General features: G+C 36.9%; 1 protein-coding gene across 6 annotated transcripts in view; it reads left to right on the top strand.

The window, feature by feature from the left end:
* PATJ (PATJ crumbs cell polarity complex component) overlaps window positions 1-23,739 on the top strand; it is a 356,206-nt gene that overhangs the window by 105,458 nt on the left and 227,009 nt on the right. For all 6 annotated transcript variants that reach the window (XM_038537344.1, XM_038537342.1, XM_038537341.1 and 3 more), the window contains exons 19-22: window positions 3,067-3,186; window positions 4,961-5,356; window positions 11,439-11,562; window positions 17,000-17,174. In XM_038537344.1, the coding sequence (XP_038393272.1) occupies window positions 3,067-3,186; window positions 4,961-5,356; window positions 11,439-11,562; window positions 17,000-17,174 (815 nt within the window). The remainder of the gene's footprint in view (window positions 1-3,066; window positions 3,187-4,960; window positions 5,357-11,438; window positions 11,563-16,999; window positions 17,175-23,739) is intronic.

The raw sequence follows: 23,739 nt of genomic DNA, 5'->3' as shown, positions 1-23,739 counted from the left end.
TGGCATGGTATTTGAGATCCCAGGCCCTTAGAGCCAGACAGCTAGGGTTCAAATTCTGGGTGTGTAACTGATTAATAATGTAACTTTTTGCTGATCTGTAAAGTGGGTTTAATAAGAATACCTACTTCTTAGGATGTATATTAACATAGTAAATGAATTGACTATTTAAAATGTTTAAACCTATGCCTGGCACATGGTGCCATAAATAGTAGCCTAGGACTGCTATTGAGCTGGTAAGTACTAGAATGGCTGTACCTTTTCTGATGGCAAGTGACTGCACTATACCATTGTTAAACATTTCGAATACTATCTATCCTCTGTATGATGATACGTTTCTTTTTTTTTTTTTAAGATTTATTTATCTTAGCGTGAGGGAGGGAGGGGGCTGGGGAGAAGGTGAGAATCTCAGGTAGACTCCATGCCAAGCATGGAGGCTGACTTGGGGCTCAGTCCCACGACCCTGAAATCATGATCTGAGCCAAAACCAAGAGTTGTACACTCAGCCAACTGAGCCACACAGACACCCCTAAACTGATACATTTCTTAATATTAAGGTCCTTTTATGATAAAGTGATTTTTTTTTAATTTAAGGGATATATTTTTAAGATTTTATTTATTTATTCATGAGAAACACACAGAGAGAGAGGCAGAGACACAGGCAGAGGGAGAAGCAGGCTCCATGCAGGGAGCCCGATGTGGGACTCGATCCTGGACCCTGGGATCACACCCTGAGCCAAAGGCAGACGCTTAACTGCTGAGCTACCCAGGCGTCTAAAGAGATACTTTTTTTTTTTTTTTTTTACATAGTAGGTCTCTTTATTTAGTCAAGTCTTCTTTTACAGTTTTCTCCTTAAATGTGTTGTGCAAATATTTTTTAGTTTAATTCTGAAATACTTTATTGGTTTTTCCCTCCATTTGTGAATGATATCTTGTTTTCTATTACATTTTTAAATTAGCTATTGCTAATTTAAAGGTAATGATACAGACTTTGTAATTTGATCTTATATCTGACAACCTGTGAAAGTCTAATTTGTGCTTCTGTTGAGTTTTTTCTTTTTAAAGTTTATTTTTGTTTTTCATCATGGTGAGTGTACTCTTTAATCTCTTTCATCTATTTCCTCCCTCCCTCCACACTGGTAACCATCAGTTTGTTCTCTATAGTTAAGAGTCTGTTTCTTGGTTTGTCTTTTTTTTTCCCCTTTGCTCATTTGTTTTGTTTTTTTTCCACACATGAGTGAGATCATATGGTATTTATCTTTCTCTGATTGACTTATTTCACTTAGCATTATACTCTTTAGTTTTACTCATGTCTCAAATGGCAAGGTTTCATTGTTTTTTTTTTTTAATGGCTGAATAATATTCCATTGTCTGTATATTCACCACACCTTTATCCATTCATCTATTGATGGACATTTGAGCTGCTTGCTTCCATAATTTGGCTATTATAAATAATGTTGCAGTAAATATAAGGGTGCATATATCTTTTCAAATTAGTGTTTTCATATTCTTCAAGTAAATATCCAGTTGCTACATCATATGATATTCTTCAAGTAAATATCCAGTTGCTACATCATATGATATTTCTATTTTTAACTTTTTGGGAAACCAAAAACATACTGTTTTCTATAGTGCCTGCATCAGTTTACATTTCTACCAGCAGTGCATGAGGCTTCCTTTTTCTGCACAGTTCCACCAACACTTGTTCTTTTTTGTACTTTTGATTTCAGCCATTCTGATAGGTGTGAGGTGGTATCGCATTGTAGGGTTTCTTTTTTTTTTATTCAATCTCATTGTAGTTTTGATTTGCATTTCCCTGATGATGACTGATGATGAACATCTTTTCATGTGTGTTGTATCAATTCTTTATGTATTTTGGATACTAACCCTTTACTGGATATGCCATTTTTTTAAAGATGTTATTTATTTATTCATGAGAGGCAGAGACATAGGCAGAGGGAGAAGCAGGCTCCCCACAGGGAGCCTGATGCAGGGCTCAATTTCATGACTCCTGGATCACAACCTGAGCCAAAGGCAGATGCTCAACCACTGAGCCACCCTGGTGCCCCTGGATATGTCATTTGTAAACACCTTCTTCTATTCTTTAGGTGGCTTTTAATTTTATTGATTGTTTCTCTTGCTGTACACAAACTTTTTATTTTGATGTAGTCCTGATAGTTTATTTTTGCTTTTATTTCCCTTGCCTTAGGAGACATATCTAGAGAGAGATTACTCTCTGTGCTCTTTTCAAGGACTTTTATGGTTTCAAGTCTTACATTTAGGTCTTTAATCCATTTTGAGTTTATTTTTGTGTGTGGTGAAAGTGGTCCAGTTTCTTTCTTTTGCATGTAGTTTAAGGAATACTTAAAAAGAAAAAAAATGTTTGAGAAGCTTTGATCCAAATATGACTTTCTTTTTAATTTTTTAAAGAAGAGTTTGTTCTAATAAAATAATTTGCATAAATTTTATTATTTCTTGCACTTAATGGAAAGATGAGAATTAATTTGAAGAGAATTCAAAACTAAAGTATTTTCTTGATTATAAAAGTACTTCCTGTGGTTGCTGTAGGCAGGGAGTGGTAGGCAAGATGGATGAAGGTGGTCAGAAGGTACAAACTTCCAGTCTTGAGATAAATAAGTCCTGGGGATGCAATGTACACCACGGTGTCTCTAACAATACCATATTATATACTTGAAAGATGCAGATATAACTAAATTTATTGTGATAAGTTTTTTTAAATATTTTATTTTTTTGAGAGAGAGCAGGAACCAGGGGAGGGGCAGAGGGAGATGGAGAAGCAGACTCCCCACTAAGCAGGGAGCCTGACATGGGGCTCAATTCCAAGACTCTGAGATCATGACCTGAGTTGAAGGCAGATGTTTAACCGACTGAGCAACCAAGGTGCCCCTTATGTGATAATTTTGTAATATATACATAACATCTAATTATTTTGTACACATAACTAATACGTATAATGTTATATGTCAGTTATTTTAATAAAAATAGCCTCATGGTTGACAAAAAACGTCTTCAATTTTGCTAAACAATAAAAATTGTTTCTGTTTTCAGGATAATGATAAAGAGGAGGAAAGTCATTATATTTTACATTCAAACAATAATGAAGACGAGACTGAACTTTCAGAAACAATTCATGATATAAATTCATCTTTAATACTTGAAGCACCCAAGGTATGTAGTAAACTGATTTCCTATTTGAATGGTTTGCCATGAGCTAGTGTTTCTATAAAGAAGACAAAAGCTTGTTCCCAATCTTGGCTAAAGAGACACAAATTAAATTATACTCCTCTTTTATTATTTTTTTTTAATGAACTTTTTTCCCCATTGTGTCACATTGGCTTCATAAATAACATAGGCCAGATATAAGGCATTTTCAAAGCACAAACAAACCTTATTTTATACCACTAATACACTCTTAAAATTTTGAGGGTAGAACACAATGTTCAAAAATAGACATGCATTTAAAATCCTGTAGAAAACAGAGCTATACTAAAGGACTTCTTGCTGAATATGTTCTAAAGAAAAGAGTTATTTAGTCAAAACTCTTCTTTATGCTTTAATTTTAGAAAGTATATTTTGAAGCTTTTCTTTTTTTATTAAAATGAATTGTGCTTTTTTTGCTCCTTGAAAATAGAGTATGGTACTACTTTACTTGATAATAACTATCTGGTGATATTCTTTGCATAATTTATTGACAACACTGATACTGATACTTCTTTCTATACTATACATTGTGGGGAGTTTTTTTTGGTGTAGACAGTTTTTGTTAAAATTTCATAAGTGTATGACATCTTCAAATATACTCCGTAAACACACCTTTTAAAAAAATGAACTAGCTTGCAGTATTTGATGCACTATAATAATTTAAAGATGGAAAAGTAATAGATTCATTTCATGAATTTACATGTGGTAATATTTATTAATTTATTAAGATTTTATTTACTTATTCATGAGACAGAGAGAGAGAGAGAGGCACAGAGACACAGGCAGAGGGAGAAGCAGGCTGCCTGCGAGGAGCCTGATGTGGGACTTGATCCCAGTACCTTGGGATCATGACCTGAGCGAAAGGCAGACAGACGCTTAACCACTGAGCCACCCAGGTGTCCCACATTTGGTAATATTTAATGAGTAGGTCTTCAAATAAGAAATGTCACTGATCTCTCAGTGGCATTGGGCCTTGTTGTGCTCAGCATTCTGAGGATCTCCAGGGTTAGGTTAGAGGCTCAGGAAATCCATATAATCCTCAGGTGTTACCTAAGCACTCGGCAAAATTTCTGCACATGTATGACTATTTTCAGTTGTATGTACTTCTAATTAGTGAAATATAAATTAATTAAAAAGCATACTATATTCATTCCTTTTTACTATGTAATTTCAGTACAGATGGAAAGAATACATTTCTGTTACAGGCATATTATAAGATAGTCATACTCAAAGTAGTTGAGACATCCCATATCCTTTATAGAGAATGCATTTTGATCATTTCAATAGTCATAATTTCTTTTGAGTTACATAAGCTTGAAAATCCATACTATTTACATCTTTGTTTTCTTAGAAAATAGTATGATGTGTGTCTATATTTATGTACTACTTCTGTATGAGATGCATGAGTTCGATGTTCAGTGTAGCAGTTTGACAAAATTCCTATTTTTGATTGAGAATTTTCAGGTGGTTAATGTATAACACACCTTTTGGAATAATTATTCACCTTGCCAAGGGCAGATTTCTGCTACTTACTGTTTGTCCCTTTCTTTGCTTTGAGGGTTGAGGGAGAGTGAGCTTTTATTTCTCCTCCTTTGTAATGGAGAGCTGTTGGAGTTAACTGTGCCTAGGCATAGAATGTAGTCATTGCGGTTATGTCAGGGGTTAACTTTTCCAGTTAATGTGTAGAGTGCTACTCTAAGGCAGGTGGAGTTAAAATTGTTTTTGCAACTTTTATTTACAGGGATTTAGAGATGAACCCTATTATAAAGAGGAACTTGTAGATGAGCCATTCCTGGATCTGGGAAAGGCTTTCCAGTCCCAACAAAAAGAGATAGACAACAGCAAGGAGGCCTGGGAGATGCAAGAATTTCTACCTCCTAGATTGCAGGAGATGGGGGAAGAGAGAGAGATGCTTGTTGATGAAGAATGTGACCTATATCAAGATCACTTTCAGTCGATGGACTTGTATCCCTCGTCACACCTTCAAGAGGCTGCTCCTGTTTCCTCTGTAAAGGAACTTCACTTTGGCACACAGTGGTTACATGACAGTGAACCACCTGAGCTTCAAGAAGCAAGATCCATGATGAATATGTATTCCCAGGAGACACAGCAATATGGCTATAGCACTGAAAACATGGTAAGGGATCAGAACAGATCGTCCATATCCCTACCCCTTCTTTTCCCCTTCCTCCCTCTTCCCTCTTCCTAAGTCCTGTAACTTTCAAAAAACCAAAATGTAATGGAAAATGTAATTTTTGTAATTAATCATTTTTCTGAGTTGTACCATACGGTGTAATGCTGTAAGTATAAATTAATCTTTTCTTATACAACTTTTAGAGTCAGTAAGCTGCAGTTGCCTTTTGTAGTGGTTTCTAGCCTTGTTTTTTAGTGATCTGTTTCTCCAGATTGTCCATTTCAAAGAAAAGTTCTTTTGCCATTTGTGATTTTTTTATTCCCTCAGAGACACACACCTCTATATTTCTCACATTGTGTATTTGTATTTATCAGGGAAAATCAAGGCAAAATTGACTCAAGATACGTTGTTTATGTCTTGCTTATCCCTACTATTCTCTGTGTTATATATGATACTAAATCAAAGGACCCTGAATTCTTAAAAATTATCTTTATGTTTGTGATACTGCCTATTTTCAACTTGGCAGGAAAGCATTATATTTCAGTAGGTTTGCCCTTCTCTTAGATCACCAATAAACTGTATAAAATTACAGTTAACTAGCTACTGATTGGAATCCTTCATCAGGGACATTTTTTAGTGTTTTAGTTTTGTTTGTTCATTTCATGTCCCAGATTAACTTCTAGTGAATGAAAAGAAATTTAGTATGTTAGGGATGTTTCTTTTTTAAGAGAGGGAGAGAGGGGAGGATGGGGCAGAGGGAGAAGGAGAGAGAGAATCTTAAGCAGTGCTGAGCACCACATGGGGCTCCATCTCACGATCCTGAGATCCTGACCTGAACAGAAATCAAGAGTCGGACACGTTTAAAGATTGAGTCACTGAAGCACCTCGAGGGATATTTTTAAAAGGCCACTTAACGGTATGTTTAGGTCCAGCACAATACTCCCCTCACAGAAGTGAGCAACTTTCCTGCAGTGCTCTGAGGAGAGTGCTTTTCTTTACTCTCTCCCGGGCCCGCAGGGCTGGTTTCTTTGCTCTCCTCTGTCAGACCTTTTTCCCCTTTTGCAAATGCTGTGGGTCATTCTGCTGTGCAAGAGGCTGTACTAGCTGTATTTATGGAACACAAGAGGATTAGCAGACTCTGGGCAGTCTACCAGAGAACAGATGTTCTGGGATTATGTGAATAATGCCTGGGTGTGGGAAGAGGTAACAAAGAATCACCTGATATGTTGCCATTGATGCTTTCTTTCCTTGCCCAGTCCCATTCCTGTATCTGTAAGCACGTGAACCCAAACAGAATATTAGTTATTGGAGCAAATTCTAACTACAGATTAGTGAATATTCATAAATACTCACTTGTTATAGCTTTCTTATATAAAAAGAAAATTTTCTATTTTTCCAAATATAAAGCAACCTGAAATAGAGGCCCATTTTAATACATAAACTTTTAGGGTTCCAGATGAAGTCATTAAAGGTATGTTCACAGTATTTACTTTATAAATTTACACATTCATATTTTTAAAACTGTCAAATGTTAAATTTTTTTGCCTATTCCCACATTTAATGACTTAAATTTATTCAGATTCTTTCAACACATATCTGTGTCCATAAATACATTATCACTAGAATCACCTTTTGGTCATTTAACAAAGCTTTCCGAATATACCATCTTAATTTTCATCAAAATTGTTTGAGATACAGTAATTTTTGAATCCATAATATCAGAATTTTATCCTGATCTTGAGTACTCATTTGCATAACAATAGACTTTACAAGAATTCCCTTTGTAAGCACATAGTGATAATCTTCACAATAGAACTACTTACTCTGTTGTTTGTTAGAGTGCTATTTAAAAAGCTTGTTTATAACAACATTCAGTGCTCACAATTTGAAAGACATGCATCCTAATTACTAAGTCTGTTAAATTTCCTTGCTTCCTTCATATTTTCCATTACTAATTCTGTGCAGTTACCTTTGTAAGCTCCCTAAAAGGGCACTGATTAAAATTGTTTCAGTCCCATGGGCACTTGGGTGGTTTAGTCAGTTAAACGTCCAGCTCTTGGTTTTAGCTCAGGTCATGATCTCAGGATTGTGAGATCGAGCCTCACATGGGGCTCCATGTCAGACTCTGTGCTGGGTGTGGAGCCTAGTTGGGATGCTTTCTCTCTCCCTCTGCGCCCCACCCCCCAATTGCACACACACTCTCTCTCCTTTTTTTTTTTTTTAAAGATTTTATTTATTTGACAGCAAGAGTGTGCACAAGCAAGGGGAGTGGCAGGCTGAAGGAGAAGCAGTCTCCCCCCCCTGAGCAGGGGCCCAACAAGGGACTCAATCCCAGGACCCTGGGATCATGTCCTAAGCCTAAGGCAGACACTTAACTGACTGAGCTACCCAGGCACTTACACACTCTGTCTTAAAATAGTTTTAGCTTTCATGTGTCTTGTCTGCAGAATATTTTATTCTATTTAAATAATTATAAGTTCTTGTTTGGGGCATTAATTATTTTCCTTTCTTCCTGAACTCCACACAGTATAAAGGAGGAAAATTTTTTCTTTTACCCCCATTGGTTCTCTGGCTGGGGCCTTGGAAATTCAGCTGATGAAAGATTAACAAAAGAAAAACAATTTATTAACAAGTGTGGCATGCACTTTTGCAAGAGAAACTCATTGATGACTGACTCAAAGGGGTAGTTAGAACTTGGGCTCACATAGCATCTTAACAAAGAAGAGTAAACTTATAGAGAAGTGACCAGACAAGGAAAAAGGGGCTTAGACTTTAGGATCAGAGCTGTAGGAAGGTAAATATAAGGGGAAAATTGATGGAAGATAATGGTTGTTTTAATAAGATTTGTTATGTATGTTCCTCTTGCTGCCGTCTCTGAGCTGAAGAAAACTTAGAGTCATTTCTGGTGATTAACAGTCAGGGGAAGATAGCTTTTCTGTACATACTATTTCTCATTTGTCTCCCTCTCAGGATAATCCTTATTCCAAAGTGGCATATTTTTGATAGAATGGTCTGATTCTCTGTAACAGTTACACACGTAAGATCAGGATGGGCTTGAATCTTTTTTTTGCTTCCTCAGAAATGAACTCATGTGATGAAAATTTGTTATCTAATATTACAAGCCTTGGGTAGATTTTTAAAACATTTGAATACCATACAAATATGTAATTCTCAATACTCCTTTAGAGAGTGCCCTCCAGAGGGTAGAGTAACATTATCACTTCTGTCTTCATTATAATATCCATTTTGGACTACAGATATAGCTGTATTTGTGGAGCGCAAATAGTTCCTGACTACTTTACCATTGTCTGCTACTCTCTTACTCTATTTTAATTGAAGGACAAAACTATCAAGATTTATAGATCTGGTTCTTTATTTTAGTTGTAGTAAAATACACATTGCAGTAGCCCCTCCCACCCCCCACCCCCCATGGCCCATCTATGGTTTGACTTTACCAGTTTCAATTATCTGTAGTCAACTGAGGTCTGGAAGCAAATGATCCTCCTCCTGACATATTGCCAGAAGCTAACACATGCCTGCATCATTCACATCACTATGTCTTATCACTTAGGCATTTTATCATCTCACATCATCATCATAAAAAGAAGGGTGAGTACAGTACAATGAGATATTTCAAGAGAGAAAGAGATCACATTTACCTAACTCTTATTATAATATGTTATTATTGTTCTATTTTATTATTAGTTATCATTGTAATCTTTTACTGTGCTTAATTTATAACTTTATCATAGGTATGTATAGGAAAAAATAGTACATACAGGGTTTGAGACTATCCTTGGTTTCAGGCATCTACTGGGAGTCTTGGGATGTATCCCTCACAGATAAGGAGGGGCTACTGTACATTAAATTTACCATTTTAACGATTTCTTGGTTTACGGTTCCAGTAGCATTAAATCACTTGCATTATTATACAACCATTATTATCATCCATCTCCAAAACTTTTTCATCTTTCCAGATTGAAAGTCTATACCCATTAAACAGTAACTATCCATTCTCCCCCTTCTCTCATCCCCTGGCAAACAACCACAGTTCCACTTTCTTTCTCTAAGAATTTGACTACTTTAGGCACCTCATGTAAGTGGAATCATACATTATTTGTCCTTTTGTATGAGGCTTATTTCATTTAGCATGATGCCTTCAAGGTTCATCCACATTGTAGCCTGTGTTGGGATTTTCCCCTTTATCTTATTTTTATTTTTATTTTTTAAAAGATTTTATTTATTTATTCATGAGAGACACACAGAAAGAGGCAGAGACATAGGCAGAGGGAGAGGCAGGCTCCCTGTGGGAAGCCTGATGTGGGACTTGATTCCAGAACCCTGGGATCATGACCTGAGCCAAAGGCAGACGCTCAACCACTGAGCCTCCCAGGTGCCTAATTTTGTCCCTTTATAAGGCTGAATAATATTCTATTATATACCACAGTTTGTTTACCCATTCATCAGCTGATGAACACCTGGATTGTTTCTACCTTTGGCTACTGTGAATAATGCTGTTGTAAACACTGATATAAAGTATCTGTTCAAATCATTGTTTTAATATTTTGGGGAACCCCCATCCTATTTTCCACAGTAGCTGCATCATTTTGTATTCCCACCAGTAATGCACCAATTTTCCAATTTTTCCACATGCCTGGCAATACTTGTTTCGTATTTTGTTTTTTAAATAAGTGCAAAATAGTATCTTATTGCAGTCTTAATTTGCATTTTCTGAATTATTACTATTAGGAAAGGTTGAGTTACTTTTCATGTGCTCATCAAACATCTTCATATATTCTCTGGAGAAGTGTACAAGTTTTTTTTGCCTCTTTTCAAAAGATCTGAGTCTTACCTGAGGATTATTTATTTAACACTAATTAAATAAAACACTTATTTTCTTCTCTATTTAGAAAAACTCATTTTCCTAAAGAGCTAATCCTTTGTATTGAAATTCAGATTCAGATACCAATTCTCTTTTCCTCAGTTACATAATTGCCATTAACATTTTTTTAAGTCCAAAATTGTTTAAAATTTCTTCTGGCAAGTACTAAGTACTAAGTACTCTTCCTTCACTCCCTTCTCTAAGAAATTATTTTATTCTAGGCAGCTAGGTAGTTGTATCTCCTTTCTCACCCCAATTTAATATTTGAGTTGAATTCTGTGTTCTGTAGGCACCATTAGATATCTGATAGAGTTCTATACTTAGCTATATTCATAATCTATAGAAAAAGCTAGCAGTATTTGGCACATCAGCTTATGAGACATCCTTCTCTTACCATTGAAGTCTGACCAATATAATGTTAATGAAAACAATGGACCATGTAAAAGATGTCATCACCTTCTTTGTTTTGAATGATCTAAATTTCCAACAGTAGAGAATAACAGTATTATTCATCTTAAATGAATTGAAATATATCCCTCTAGTGGCCCTGATGTTGCCATTTAATTTTATGCTTATAAAAGTTTGTAAAATATCATAATAAAATATTTTAGTGAAGATTGTATGTCTGGAGATTATAACTTTCAGAAACCATAAAGACAGTTATCAAAGGAAGGCAAGCAGAAAATGCAAAAATCGTTGATTGTGCTTAGCTGTAGGTTTTAAGTGTGGGTAACTGGTGTTCACCAGGTAGATAAAAGTGGTAGGGAGGGTGAAGCAAGAACTTATAGCTGTGAAAATCCACCAGGTGTTTTGAGATTGTCAGTGAAGCTACTGAGATTGTGATCCAATGTGATCCATGAGTTATTATGTATCAGCCATTGACTTTGCTTGATTGGATAGATCTTTATTATTATACCTTTGTGATCATTTACTTAAATCTACTTATTAATGTTTATCAAACAAATTTTTTGTTAAAAAATTCAGTGTTTGCAAACAAAACCAAACCAGATTTTATTAGCTTGTAGCCTTGCAGATATTAAGTTACCAGCATTTGTTATTTGTTATAACAGTATAAACCGTTACTGAGAAGGCCTGATTTCAGGGCAGTTTTCTGCTGTCATTGTTATCTGGTTTGAACAACATTACAATGTTCCTCACTTTATCACAAAGTACTAATGCATTTCTGTCTTTCTTCCTCTCAAGATAAAAGAAAATTTTGGCATCGATTCCCTACCCTCCATATCCTCATCTGAAGGAAACAGTCAACAAGGCAGATTTGATGATCTGGAAAATCTTAATTCATTAACAAAAAGCAGTCTGGATTTAGGTTTGTGGTTTTTGTTTCTCATAAGCACAAATTACATTATTTTGCAATCTTTCAGTTTTATTTTTATATACTATAACTCTTACTGTCATATTTTTATTCATTATGATGCAAATTTAAATCTGTTTATTAATCTGCTTCAGTAAATCTAGAATAAATGTGGCTTATATGTCAATAAAGAACTTTCAGATTCTATTTCCTGAGAGGGCTGTATTTTCAGTGCTTGATTTTGCTTTTTATGAGCAGTATGGATTAAAACTAAAACTAGTACCTTATATGTTAAAACTGAAATAAGTCTCTGCTAATATATATTAAAATCTCTGATGCCATTAAGTGATACTGTTAGCTCATTGAATGGGGTTGTTAAATATTAATAAAGAGAGGCATATTTTAAACATTTATGAACATTTTTATAGCCATATATTATGGTCAATTTTGGTACATTAATAACTTAGTTTCCATTAAAGAATCCTAAAAGTATAATGCCTCTCCTTGCCTACCCCCAATATTGATTCTTATATAATTTTGAAAACTTGACTTTGAAAAATAATTTTTCTTTATCCAATACTGAAATATTGAAGGTTGTTAGATTATTAAGATCCCTAGGTGAGACAGTTAAGTTCTTTCATAGCACTGGGATTTATAGAGCCATTGTTCAGGATTTATGCTGTCCTTCACGTGTTATGACTCTGCTTATAGGAAAAATCTTTCTCTTTGGGCACTTCTCATGTTGTATGCCCCAGTCTTTCTCTTTGGGCCCTTCTCATGACTCTGTAGGAGTCAGTGTACTGTGGAAGGTTATGTAATAGTTTCTATGAATTCATTCTGTTGAATAATATCTTAAGAATGGAATACTTGCTAAAGATCGAAGTCATTTGGGAGCACCTGAGGGGCTCAGTTGGTTAAGCATCTGACTCCTGATTTTGGCTCAGGCCATGATGGTCAGGATCATGAGATCAAGCCTGGCATCGGGCTCTGCGCTGAGTGTGTAGCCTGCTTAAGATTCTCAATCTCTCACTCACCTTCTGCCCCCCTCCCATCCCCTCTTGCTTACTCTCTCAGAAGAACAAACATAAAAGATTGAAATCATCTATGAGATGATAACAATTGTCAAATCCTTGTGAGTCAAAACACAGCATGGATAGTTTATTTTGAATATCTAAGATTAGATGAGTTTATCCTGTGTTTCATGATACATAACCAGTTGTGACTAGGATAAAAATGGGACTTTTCCCCCTTACTAAGTGTCCCATTATACTAGTTTTGAAAAATTTAGTACATCTCTATAGTCCTCTAACTAAGTACTTGGAGAAGATTTATGGCACAAATGAAATAATAATTGAATTAATAGCCATATCTGTTTGATTGCCGTTGATACTTTATAGCAATGCCATTACTATTTTGGACCAAGTAATTCTTCGCTTTGGAGACCTGACCTGTATATCGTAGAATGTTTAGCAGCTTCCCTGCTTTCTAACCCTGATGCCAGTGGTACTCACATTCCCAGTCATGATCAAAATCAAATGTCTCCGGACATTGCCAGATGTACCCAGGGAGCAAAATTGCAGAGAATTGCTTCCTGCTCTATACTGTCAGGATTGAAAGGACAGACTGGTTGGACGGGGTGGGTGTTTGTGGGGAGGAGCTGTGGAGTTGGGAAGAAGACAGAGAAGGTAGTCCCTCTTGAGCTCTACTCTGTATTATCTAAGTGATTCCAAGTTATTTCCTCTGACTTCTGCTGCCTATATAAGTTTCTTAGGGCGGCTGTAACAAGTTGTCACGAACTTGGTGGGTTAAAACAACAGAAACTATTTCTCTCACGGTTCTCAAGACCCGAAGTCCTAAATCAAGGTGCTGTGCTCCCTCTGAAGCTGTTAGGGGAAAATCTGTTTTGTTTTGTTTTGTTTTGTTTTTCCTCCTCTGGCTTCTGGCAGCTCATGGCTGCATCACTGTCATATGTGCCTCTGTCTTCCTATGGCAGCCCTCTCTTTTCTTTTCCCTGTGTCTTTTCTTCATTGTCTCTTATAAGGACATCTGTCATTGGATTTAGGGCCCACTTGGGTAATCCAGGATGGTCTCATCTCACGATACTTACTTATATCTGCAAAGATTTTTTTTTTTTTTTCCCAAATAAGGTTACATTCATAGGTTTTGTGGCTTGGGTCTATCTTTAGAGAGGTCCCCAATGTGCCCACTACACTGCCTTAATCTAATACTTTGCAAAGCCCTGGGAATTCAATTTTTAGAGATTCTAGTTTCAGGAATACAGTTAGACTTATATATCTTAGGTCTGCCCTCACTAGAAAAGCATTCATAGCCACATGCTTTTAGGAAAATTGTTTGAAAGCCTCTAGAATGCTGTGCGGCAGGGATGACTATTTGGGTTAATGCTAACTGTGGGTAGGCTAAGAAATTATTAATACAGAGTCGATACAGATTTCAGCAGCATATATATTGAATTAATTCTACTCAAAATTTGATTTTGCTCTTGAGATCTTGTCCAGCAAACAGCTGATGGTTTCAGTCCCAGGTCTCTGTACTAAGCAGGTACACCAGGCAATCCCTCAGGCTTCTCCAAACCTCTCTGTTTCCTGAATTATAAAATGAAAGGTTTGAGCTAAGTGTACTCTGAGCCCTCTTTTAAATCTGTGACTCTTTGATCACTTTATTAGTAACAGACAATTTTAGATTTATCTCTGAACAATGAAATTTCTTTTTCCAAACAATTAGTTTAAAAATTATTTTTAAGAACCTTATGTGTAAAGTGCTATTCTTAACCCTATACTCACTCAATTCAACATTATGTATCCTCTTTGAGCCTCTATTCTTCATGAGCTATGAAACCAGCCCATAAATTAGGATAATTAATAAGGAAAAGCATACAAGATAAATTCCAATCAATAATTCATTTAGTGAAAAAAAAAATTCATTTAGTGTACAAGTTTTCAGAAAGTTTCAGACAGAAAGTAGTTCTATTTCCTAATCTTTGACTGCCCCTGCCTAGATGGTGCCTCAGGGAAGCTTGGATCAATCTGTTGTCGCACCCAAAAGTCAGGCACACATACTCATTTGTATGCCTAGCTCTTACTATAAACTAGGCTTCTAGAGGGTGAGGCTTGTATCTGATTGTGTTACCATGGTAGGTGCTCAAGAAATATTTGTTGAATGAGAAAGGGAAATGCTACTTATGTGTGGTTATTCAACAGCATTGCAATCCCAAGGCTTCCCCGCTCCCTACACTCACCCCCCCTACCCCCACCCCCCGCCCTATGGCCAAGTTATATAACAGCCCACCCTCCTCTCTACTTGCATTCTTCTTGCCTTTATTCTGTTGACCATAATGTGCTTGCACCTCACCAAGTATAAACCTTTTGAAAATTTCCTCCATTCCTCTGCTGTAAACATTAACCTCCATTTGTCCACGACCTTTTTTTTTTTTTTTTAACTTTGTTTTTCTAACCTTTGTGCTTCTGTTACGGCCCTTACCTAACACCTGTGTAGGCCCTCAAGGACTCTATTTGTTTTATGGCTTCTGGGTATTGCAGTGCACTTGGTGAACAGCTCTGTAAGGCATGTGTTAAGCACTGTGACAGAAATGTGTACCTGAGCACCAGCCCCAGGGGTCCTTGGAGGAGGAATGGAGCGGAGGGCACGGGCAGCCTCGTTGTGGAACAATGAAAAGTTTGAAACAGACCACGGCAGCCTGTGAAACCCAATGCCGTAATTTAGAGGTCTGCTTTTACCAGCATCTGTAGCTGGGAAACTGCTCCGCAAATAGAGCCGGTTCCCTCTTCCTGACACGGGTGTTTAGCCATTCTGACCAGAATCGAGTCCCACCCCTGGTATATCCTCAGTAGGAAGGAGGCAGACCTAGGCAAAGCTACAACTTTGAGGCGAGGATATGGAATAGAGTGCTTTGCAGGAGTATAGGCCCCAGTGGACAGGAGTCAAGGGTACACGGGGATGAGGGACAGGCTCTGAGACTTCCTGTAACACCACCTAAGCCTTACAGTTACTTTCACCTGCTCTTCAGAGTCTGTTGCATTACCAACTGATTAGATTCTGATTCCCAGGTTTCTAGGCAAGTTAAAAGGAGTAGTAGTGAATTTACTAGGATATTTGTTCATTATGAAGAAATGGAAAGAGTTTGGGTGATGCTTATAGGAAAAATTCTAGGACAATATCTTTAGCTCTTAAAAATCATTTCTGATTTTCTGAGAAACCAGAGCTCCAAGAAATACTATGAATGTATGGATTTAAGGAAGGCATGTAAGGGCAATTCATCATATTTGAATAATATGCTAAAGAAAGGTTGGCTGGGGCAGCCCCTGTTGCTCAGCGGTTTAGCGCCACCTTCGGCCTGGGGCATGATTCTGGAGACCGGGGATCGAGTCCCGCGTCGGCTACCTGCATGGAGCCTGCTTCTCCCTCTGCCTGTGTCTCTGCCTCTCTCTCACTCTCCTCTCTGTATTCTCATGAATAAATAAATAAAATCTTTTTAAAAAAATAAAGGTTGGCTGAGAATAGATTAGATTACAGTAGATTACTGGGGTGTATCCTAAGGGTGATGAATGGACCCATGCCAATATGGGTGCAGGTCTCTATGTGCTATAGGACTCGATGCACAACTAACTCTGCCCTAGTCCTTTTTTCAGTAAATGGGGAAATGACACTGATGGCAAGTCAGGTAAATTTGCACATTCCAGTTGGCAAAATTACTTAGCCTGAGTTTCTCTATCTATAGAAAAGTTGCTGGTATCTTTTCTAACTCATAGTTTGATATGAGAATTAAATGAGGTAACAAATGTAAATGACTTCTGACATTTGTAAACACAGCTCCCTTTTTTTAAAATTTTTTTTTTTTTTATACAAAGCTCCCTTAAAAATGTGTTTTCTTAACATGATAAGCCCTGGGTGATGTATGGAGTTGTCTAATCACTATATTGTATGCCTGAGTCTAATGTAACACTGTATGTTAACTATACAGAAATTAAATTAAAAAAATTTTTAAATGTGTTTTTATTTGGTTATTTTTATTCTGTGGAATTTTTTTTTTAAATAACTGAAGTGTAGGACTACCTACATTTGGGACAACTTAGGTTGAGAAGGGAAAATGTATAGTGAGATTAAGAACACAATTATTAAGGGGTTTTTTTTGATAAAATATTTATGTTGCTAAAATGTCATCTTTTCCATGAGGCCATATGTAAAATTGTAACTCTCTTGCACTGAGCAATCCCTATCCCCCTTCCTTGCTTCATTTTTCACCATACTACTTGTCACCATCTGACATATTAAACATTTTACTTATTCAGGTTAGTATAAATAAGATTCCTACCTGGAAGGGCTTGTGCCTGGTGGATGCCCATAACTATTGAACAAATGAAGGATGAATGAAAGAAGCATCTTGTATTCACTATCATCTGGGTTTGCTCTTTAGGCATGATGATTCCAAATGATGTCCAAGGTCCTGGTATGCTTGTTGAACTCCCTGCTGTGGCTCAAAGAAGGGAGCAAGAAGATTTACCCTTATACCAGCTCCCCAGGACCCGAGTTGTTTCCAAGGCCTCAGCATACACAGGAGCATCATCTTCTAGATATACTGCTGGTGCATGGTATGATACCATTTATCTTTGTTTTCACATTATAAAGTAGTTTTTGATCTTATTTTTTTAAAAAGCATGATTATGGTGGAACATTGGAAAATGGAGAAAATATGAATAAAATTGAATATTAGACAATTAGTATGAGAATTTCACATACTTAAAATTGAGCCATATATATAATTTTGTATTCCTGCAGTTGTGTAGAAAATGTACTACATAGAATATATGTTAGAAAATAAAAGGTTAATTAAGAGTTTATTTTAACAATGTAAGCGAGACATATGGACAAATTAAGGACAGAATGGATTTAGAGTTAGAGAATTTGATGGAACTGGTGACTGATTACGTGTTATGGTGAGATGACATAGTTAAGGATAACTTGTGTTTCTGGTGTGGGACAATAAATGGATTGTGGCATCTTAAATTCTTTTATATATATAGGAGCAAAGGAAGCAACCTAAGTGTCCATTGATGGATAGATGGATGGATAAAGAAGTCATGGTATTGGGGTGCCTGGTGGGTGGCTTAGTTGGTTAAGCATCTGTGTTCAGTTCAGGTCATGATCCTTGGGGTCCTGGGATTGAGCCCCACATCAGGCTCTCTGCTCAATGGGGAATCTGCTTCTCTCTCTCTGTGCTCATTTGCTCTCTCACTCTCTCTCAAATAAATAAATAAATAAAATCTTAAGAAAAAAAAAAGAAATGGTCTGTATACAATGGAATATTACTCAGCCATTAAAAGAATGCAGTATTGCCATTTTCAACAGCATGGATAGACATAGAGGATATTATGCTAAATGAGATAGGTCAGACAGTGAAACACAAATACCATATGATTTCACTTGTGGCATCTACAAAACAAAACAAATAAATGAACAAAGAAACTGTCTTGTAAAAAGAACAAAGTAGTAGTTGCTAGAGAGGAGAGGGAAGAGGGATGGGTGAAATAGGTGAAGAGGATTAAGAGGTACAGACTTCCAGTTATAAAATAAATAAGTCATGGGGATAAGTACAGCATAAGGAATATAGTTAATAATATGATAATTTTTATGGTGACAGATGGTAGCTACACTTATCATGGTGAGCTTTTCACAGTATATTTATACACCTAAAACTAATATAACATCGTATGTTATACTTCAGTTTAAAAAATGTTTATAGGAGCATGAACAGGTTCAAAGGGAAAATGAATTTGGTTTGGGACATGAGGGTTCCGCAAAGTGAAGTGGAATCAATTATATGTGTGATACTGGGGGTTAATGTTGAGGTCTATCCTGATGTGGATAATTGGGATCAAGATCAAATGTAGGTGAAACTGTTGGACTTGAATAGTCATCCAGAGTAAGGTCAAATAATAAGAGTATAGGGCCAAAATTGTAGTCCTGCAAAGCAGCAATCTTACAGGTATAAATGGAGGAAGAAAATAGTGAAGTGGAATGAACAAAACGTTGGAGGAAATTGATGAATTTAGTGATAGGCATAGAAACCAGGAAGATATTTGTTTTTTAAGGTTTATTTTAGAGAATGTGTGTGTGCAAGCAAGGGGAAGAGCAGAGGGAAAGGGAGGCAGAGAATCCTCAAGCAGACTCCCTGCAGAATACGGATCACTCCCTGTATGACCCTAAGATCATGACCTGAGCTGAAATCAAGAGTCAGGCGCTCAACTGACTGAGCCACCCAGGCACTCCCAGAAAGGAGAACATTTTAACAGAGGTCATCACAGACCATCATTATATGCTTCAGAGAGATCAGAGCAGATAAAACAGAATACTTTGCATGGGGTTTGGCTACACAGATGCCCTTGGTAAGCACAGAACAATTTTAGTAAAGTAAAAATTAGCAGTGGGTTGAGAATTGAATAGGTCTGAAATTAGGCGCAGTAAGACCAGTGTTTTCAGAATCCTGGTCATGAAGAGAGACTGATTTAATGCATATTACCTACATAGCTAGAGGGTTTTACTAGATTGAGGTAAAGGAGAACAGGTTATACATATATAACTACATATATATTATGTGTGTGTGCATGCATGTGTGTCTTTCTGTGAAAGATCTAGCAAAGGAATATGTAGATGCTAGAAAGGTGGTGATCAAATACAGTCGCTGGAGAGGGTAGAAGGAGAGAAGGACATTGCGCACCTTAGAGAGGTTTATTGAAATTTCTTTCCTTTGGGAAGAAGTTTACCTCACTCACAGAGACAGGTGCCAGGAATGAAAGGGAAAGTACAGGTAGAGTGCTATTTGTGTCCTGTGGGACACAAGAGAGCTTTTATTTTTTATGTTTTTTGTCATTTAGGTGGAGGTTATTTTAAAACAGTGATGAGGTGGTGGTAACATGAGCATTAAAAGGAGAGGTGTCAGGGGTCCCTGGATGGCTCAGTGACTGAGCATCTGCCTTTGGCTCGGGTTGTGATCCCAGAGGCCTGGGATCGAGTCCCGCATCAGGTTCCCCATAGGGAGCCCTTTGCCTGTTTCTCTGCCTCTCTTTGTGTCTCTCATGAATAAATAAATAAAATCTTAAAAAAAAAAAAAGGAGAGGTGTCAGAGTAGGGATTCATTTTTGAAACAAGGGTAGGAGAGTAACAGCCTAGTGGAGGAAGGGAGTTCAGAAAAATTTTGGCTCCCCTTTTCCAACTTGCCAGAGTAAGACAGTGTGCATCACTCACTGGTGTGATATCTGTGGCAGAGAACCAGAAGCTGTAGGAAGAACAGAAGATGTTGAGAGAACATTCGGTGAAGAGGTCAGGGTGTGGAGTAGTTTCTTGACAATTCAAGGAGATTGCATGGAGTATGATGGGTAGTTTGGCTGGGGAATCTTGGAGGTGGTTGTGGGAACGGAAGCAAGGAAAAGACAGAGCAGCAGGGAAGGAAGGAGTTGGAGATGTTGACCAAACATAACAGGGATGAGAGATAAGGTGGATTTATTGGCCTTCATGTTTTTATTAAAACTTCAGTTGAATTTTGTGTTGATATATGAAGTGTCTTAGAATGATATCACTTCTCTGTTCAGCAGCCTCATGACCTATAGTTTTAGATAGAAATTTCATATTACAAAAACTTGGTCTCTGCTTCAGCATAGCTCCTCTCTGAATGGAAAGGAGAGGCTCAGATAGGCTCAACTACTTGGAAGAATCTGGTGGCTTTTTCATTCAGCATCCCTGGACCAGTTTCCACAGGGGAGGTGCTGACAGATCCTGTGTCCTGGTGTGAGTGATGTCACCAGCTCTCGGGAGAAATGCCTAGCCTTAAACAGGCAATGGATTTGTTTCTTTAGGAGAGATGCCTGGAGGTGGAGGTATTGGAAGGCTGAGGAATACGATTTTATGACTTTTTAAAAATTGAAAAAAAAAATTGTAAGTAATTTCCACACACAGCATGGGTCTTGAACTTACACCCCTGAAATCAAGAATCATGTGCTCCACCTACTGAACCAGCCACGTGCCCCTAATTTTATGACTTTTTAAAAAGATTTGATTGATTGATTGATTGATTGATTGATTTATGAGAGACAGAGAGAGTGAGGCAGAGACATAGGCAGAGGCAGAAGCAAGCCCCTCACAGGGAGCCTGATGTGGTACTCGATCCCAAGACCCGGTGATCACGACCTGAGCCAAAGGCAGACGCTCAACCACTGAACCACTCGGGTACCCGAATTTTATTACTTTTAATATGATTAACTTACTTTCCAAATGAGACATCTTTATTTTTTAAATTTCTCTTAGGCTTGGTGTTAATGATTGAATCTGGCCAAAGAATTTGGAAATGGGGCTGCTTCTTTAAAAGTGTAGAACTATGACTGCAGAATTGGACAATATCTAAACAAATTTCTAAGACCACCCCTCCTTTCTTATGCAGAAGACAAAATGGAATATCTATTGTCTTACTCAATTCTTCCAGCTTCAGAGAAGGAAGATGCACTTGATTCCTACCCCATTCACTACTTTTTCTCTTAAAGTAACTTTGATAAACTGATTTCTTATGCAGGCACAGGCATTCAAGAGTTTTTTTTTTTTAAGATTTTATTTATTTATTCATGAGAGATAGAGAGAGAGAGAGAGGCAGAGACAGAAGCAGAGGGGGAAGCAGGCTCGACACAGGACTCGATCCCAGGTCTCCAGGATCCCACCCTGGACCCATGTGGCGCTAAACCGCTGGGCCACCCAGGCTGCCCCATTCAAGAGTTTTGACTTAACTTTAGTCTTGAGAGATCAGTCTTGTATTTGGATGTTGTTTTATTGACTTGCTGCCATAGATTCAGGGTTTATTGAAATTTCAGGAGATTCTAGAAGAGTTCCTCTATTTCCCCCCTTTAGTCTTTCAAGATATACCCCATGGAGTCAGGAACTTTCCTGAGTAATGCATAAATTCTTTTGGAAGACAGTCTTTTAGATCAGGGTATCATGAAATGCTGAATGGCATTTTAGAGTTTCTACTTTGCATTAATTTTTGTGTAGGACCCAGCAAAGTTATTTAATCTGCACTGTGCTTTTGCATCACACTGATACCGACTTCCCTGTACCTTTGGAAGCTTGTTTTTTTGTTTTTTGTTTTTAATATTCAATTTAAAGTGGACCAGTGGTGCAATGGGTAATATGTCTGACTATAGCTCAGAATATTTATTCAGCTTTTTTAAACTGAAAACAAAAACAGTTCACCTATTTCTCCTACCTTTACCACCTGACTCTTGTAACCACTAATGTGTTCTTTGTATCTATGAGCTTATCTTTTTGTTGTTTGTTTTAGATTCCACCCAGAGATCCTGTGGTATTTGTCTTTCTTTGTCTGATTTATTTCACTTCGCATAATACACTCAAGTTCCAACCATGTTGTCTCAAATGGCAAGATTTCACTCTTTTATGGCTGTATAATATTCCATTACATACACACACACACGCGCGCACCATGATTTCTTTATTCATCTATTAATGGGCTGTTTCTGTATCTTACTGTCATAAATAATGCTACAGTGAATATGGGGGTGCATATATCTTTCATCTTAGTGTTTTTATTTTTTTCAGATACCCAGAAGTGATATTGCTGGATCATACAGTAGTTGTATTTAAAAATTTTTGAAGAACATCCATATTTCTTTTAATTTACCTTTCCAGTAATAGTATACAGGAGTTCCCTTTTTCTCCATGTCTTTGCCAACCAAATACTTGTTATTTCTTGTTTTGTTTTTGATAATAGCCATTCTAACAGGTGTGAAGTGATATCTCATTAAGGGTTTGATTTGCATTTCTCTGATGACTTAAGATGTTAAGCATATTTTCATGTACCTGTTGGTCATCTGCATGTCTTCTTTAAAAAAAAAAAATGTCTACTCAGATCATCTGCCCATTTTTTTTTAAAGATTTATTTATTTATTTAGAGAGAGAGAGAGAGAGGCAGAGACACAGGCAGAGGGAGAAGCAGGCTCCATGCAGGGAGCCCGACGTGGAACTCGATCCCAAGTCTCCAGTATCACACCCCGGGCTGCAGGCGGCGCTAAACCACTGCGCCACCAGGGCTGCCCATCTGCCCATTTTTTAATTGGGTTGTTTGGTTTTTGGCATTGAGTTGTGTAAATTCTTTAAATATTTTGATTTTAGCCTTTATCAGATAGATGATTTGTAATTATTTGATCCCATTCAGTAGATTTCCATTTCATTTTGTGTATGGGTTCCTTTGCTGAACAGAAGCAGCTTTTTAGTTTGATGTAATTCCACTTATTTATTTTTGCTTTTTTTGCCTTCATTTTTGGTGTTGGATTAAAAAAATAATTGCCAAGACCTATGCCAAGGAGTTCACCACCTATGTTTGCTTCTAGGAATTTTATGGTTTCAGGTTCTTACAAGTCTTTAGTCCATTTTGAATTAATTTTTGTATACGCTGTAAGAGAATTGTCCAGTTTCATTCCTTCCTATGTGGCTGTGCAGTTTTCCTTATACCATTTATTGAAGAGACCATCCTTTCCCCACTGTATGTTCTTGGCTCCTTTGTTGTAAATTAATTGATCATCTATGTATGAGTTTGTTTCTGAGCTCTGTATTACATTGATCTATGTCTCTTTTTATGCCAATACCATACTATTTTAGTTACTATAGCTTTATAATATAGTTTGAAGTCTGGAAGCATATTGCCTCCAGGTTTGTTCTTTTTCAAGATTGCTTTGGTTCTTCTGGTTCTTTGTAGTTCCATACAAATTTTAGGATTGTTTGTTCTGTTTCTGTGAAAACTACCATTGGAATTTTGATAGCAGTTGCATTGAATCTGTATTTACTTAGGATAGTACAGACATTTTTATGATAATAAGTTTTCTAATCCATGAACATGGAATATCTTTCCAATTATTTGTGTTGTTTTCAATTTCTTTCATTAATATCTTGTATTTTTCAATATGCAAATCTTTCATCTTCTTGGTTAAGCTTTTTTTAGGTATTCTTTTCAGTGGAATTGTAAATGAGATTGTAAGAAAATTTATCTTTTTGATACTTTGTATTAGTATAGAGAAACAATAGATTTTTGCATGTTGATTTTGTATACTACAACTTTACTGAATTTAACAGTTTTTTGAGGAGCCTTTAGAGTTTTCTATA

The sequence above is a fragment of the Canis lupus genome, chromosome 5 (assembly GCF_011100685.1).
Source record: "Canis lupus familiaris isolate Mischka breed German Shepherd chromosome 5, alternate assembly UU_Cfam_GSD_1.0, whole genome shotgun sequence".
In the NCBI taxonomy this organism is placed as follows: Eukaryota; Metazoa; Chordata; class Mammalia; order Carnivora; family Canidae; genus Canis; species Canis lupus.
This window is presented reverse-complemented; position numbering and strand designations above follow the sequence as displayed.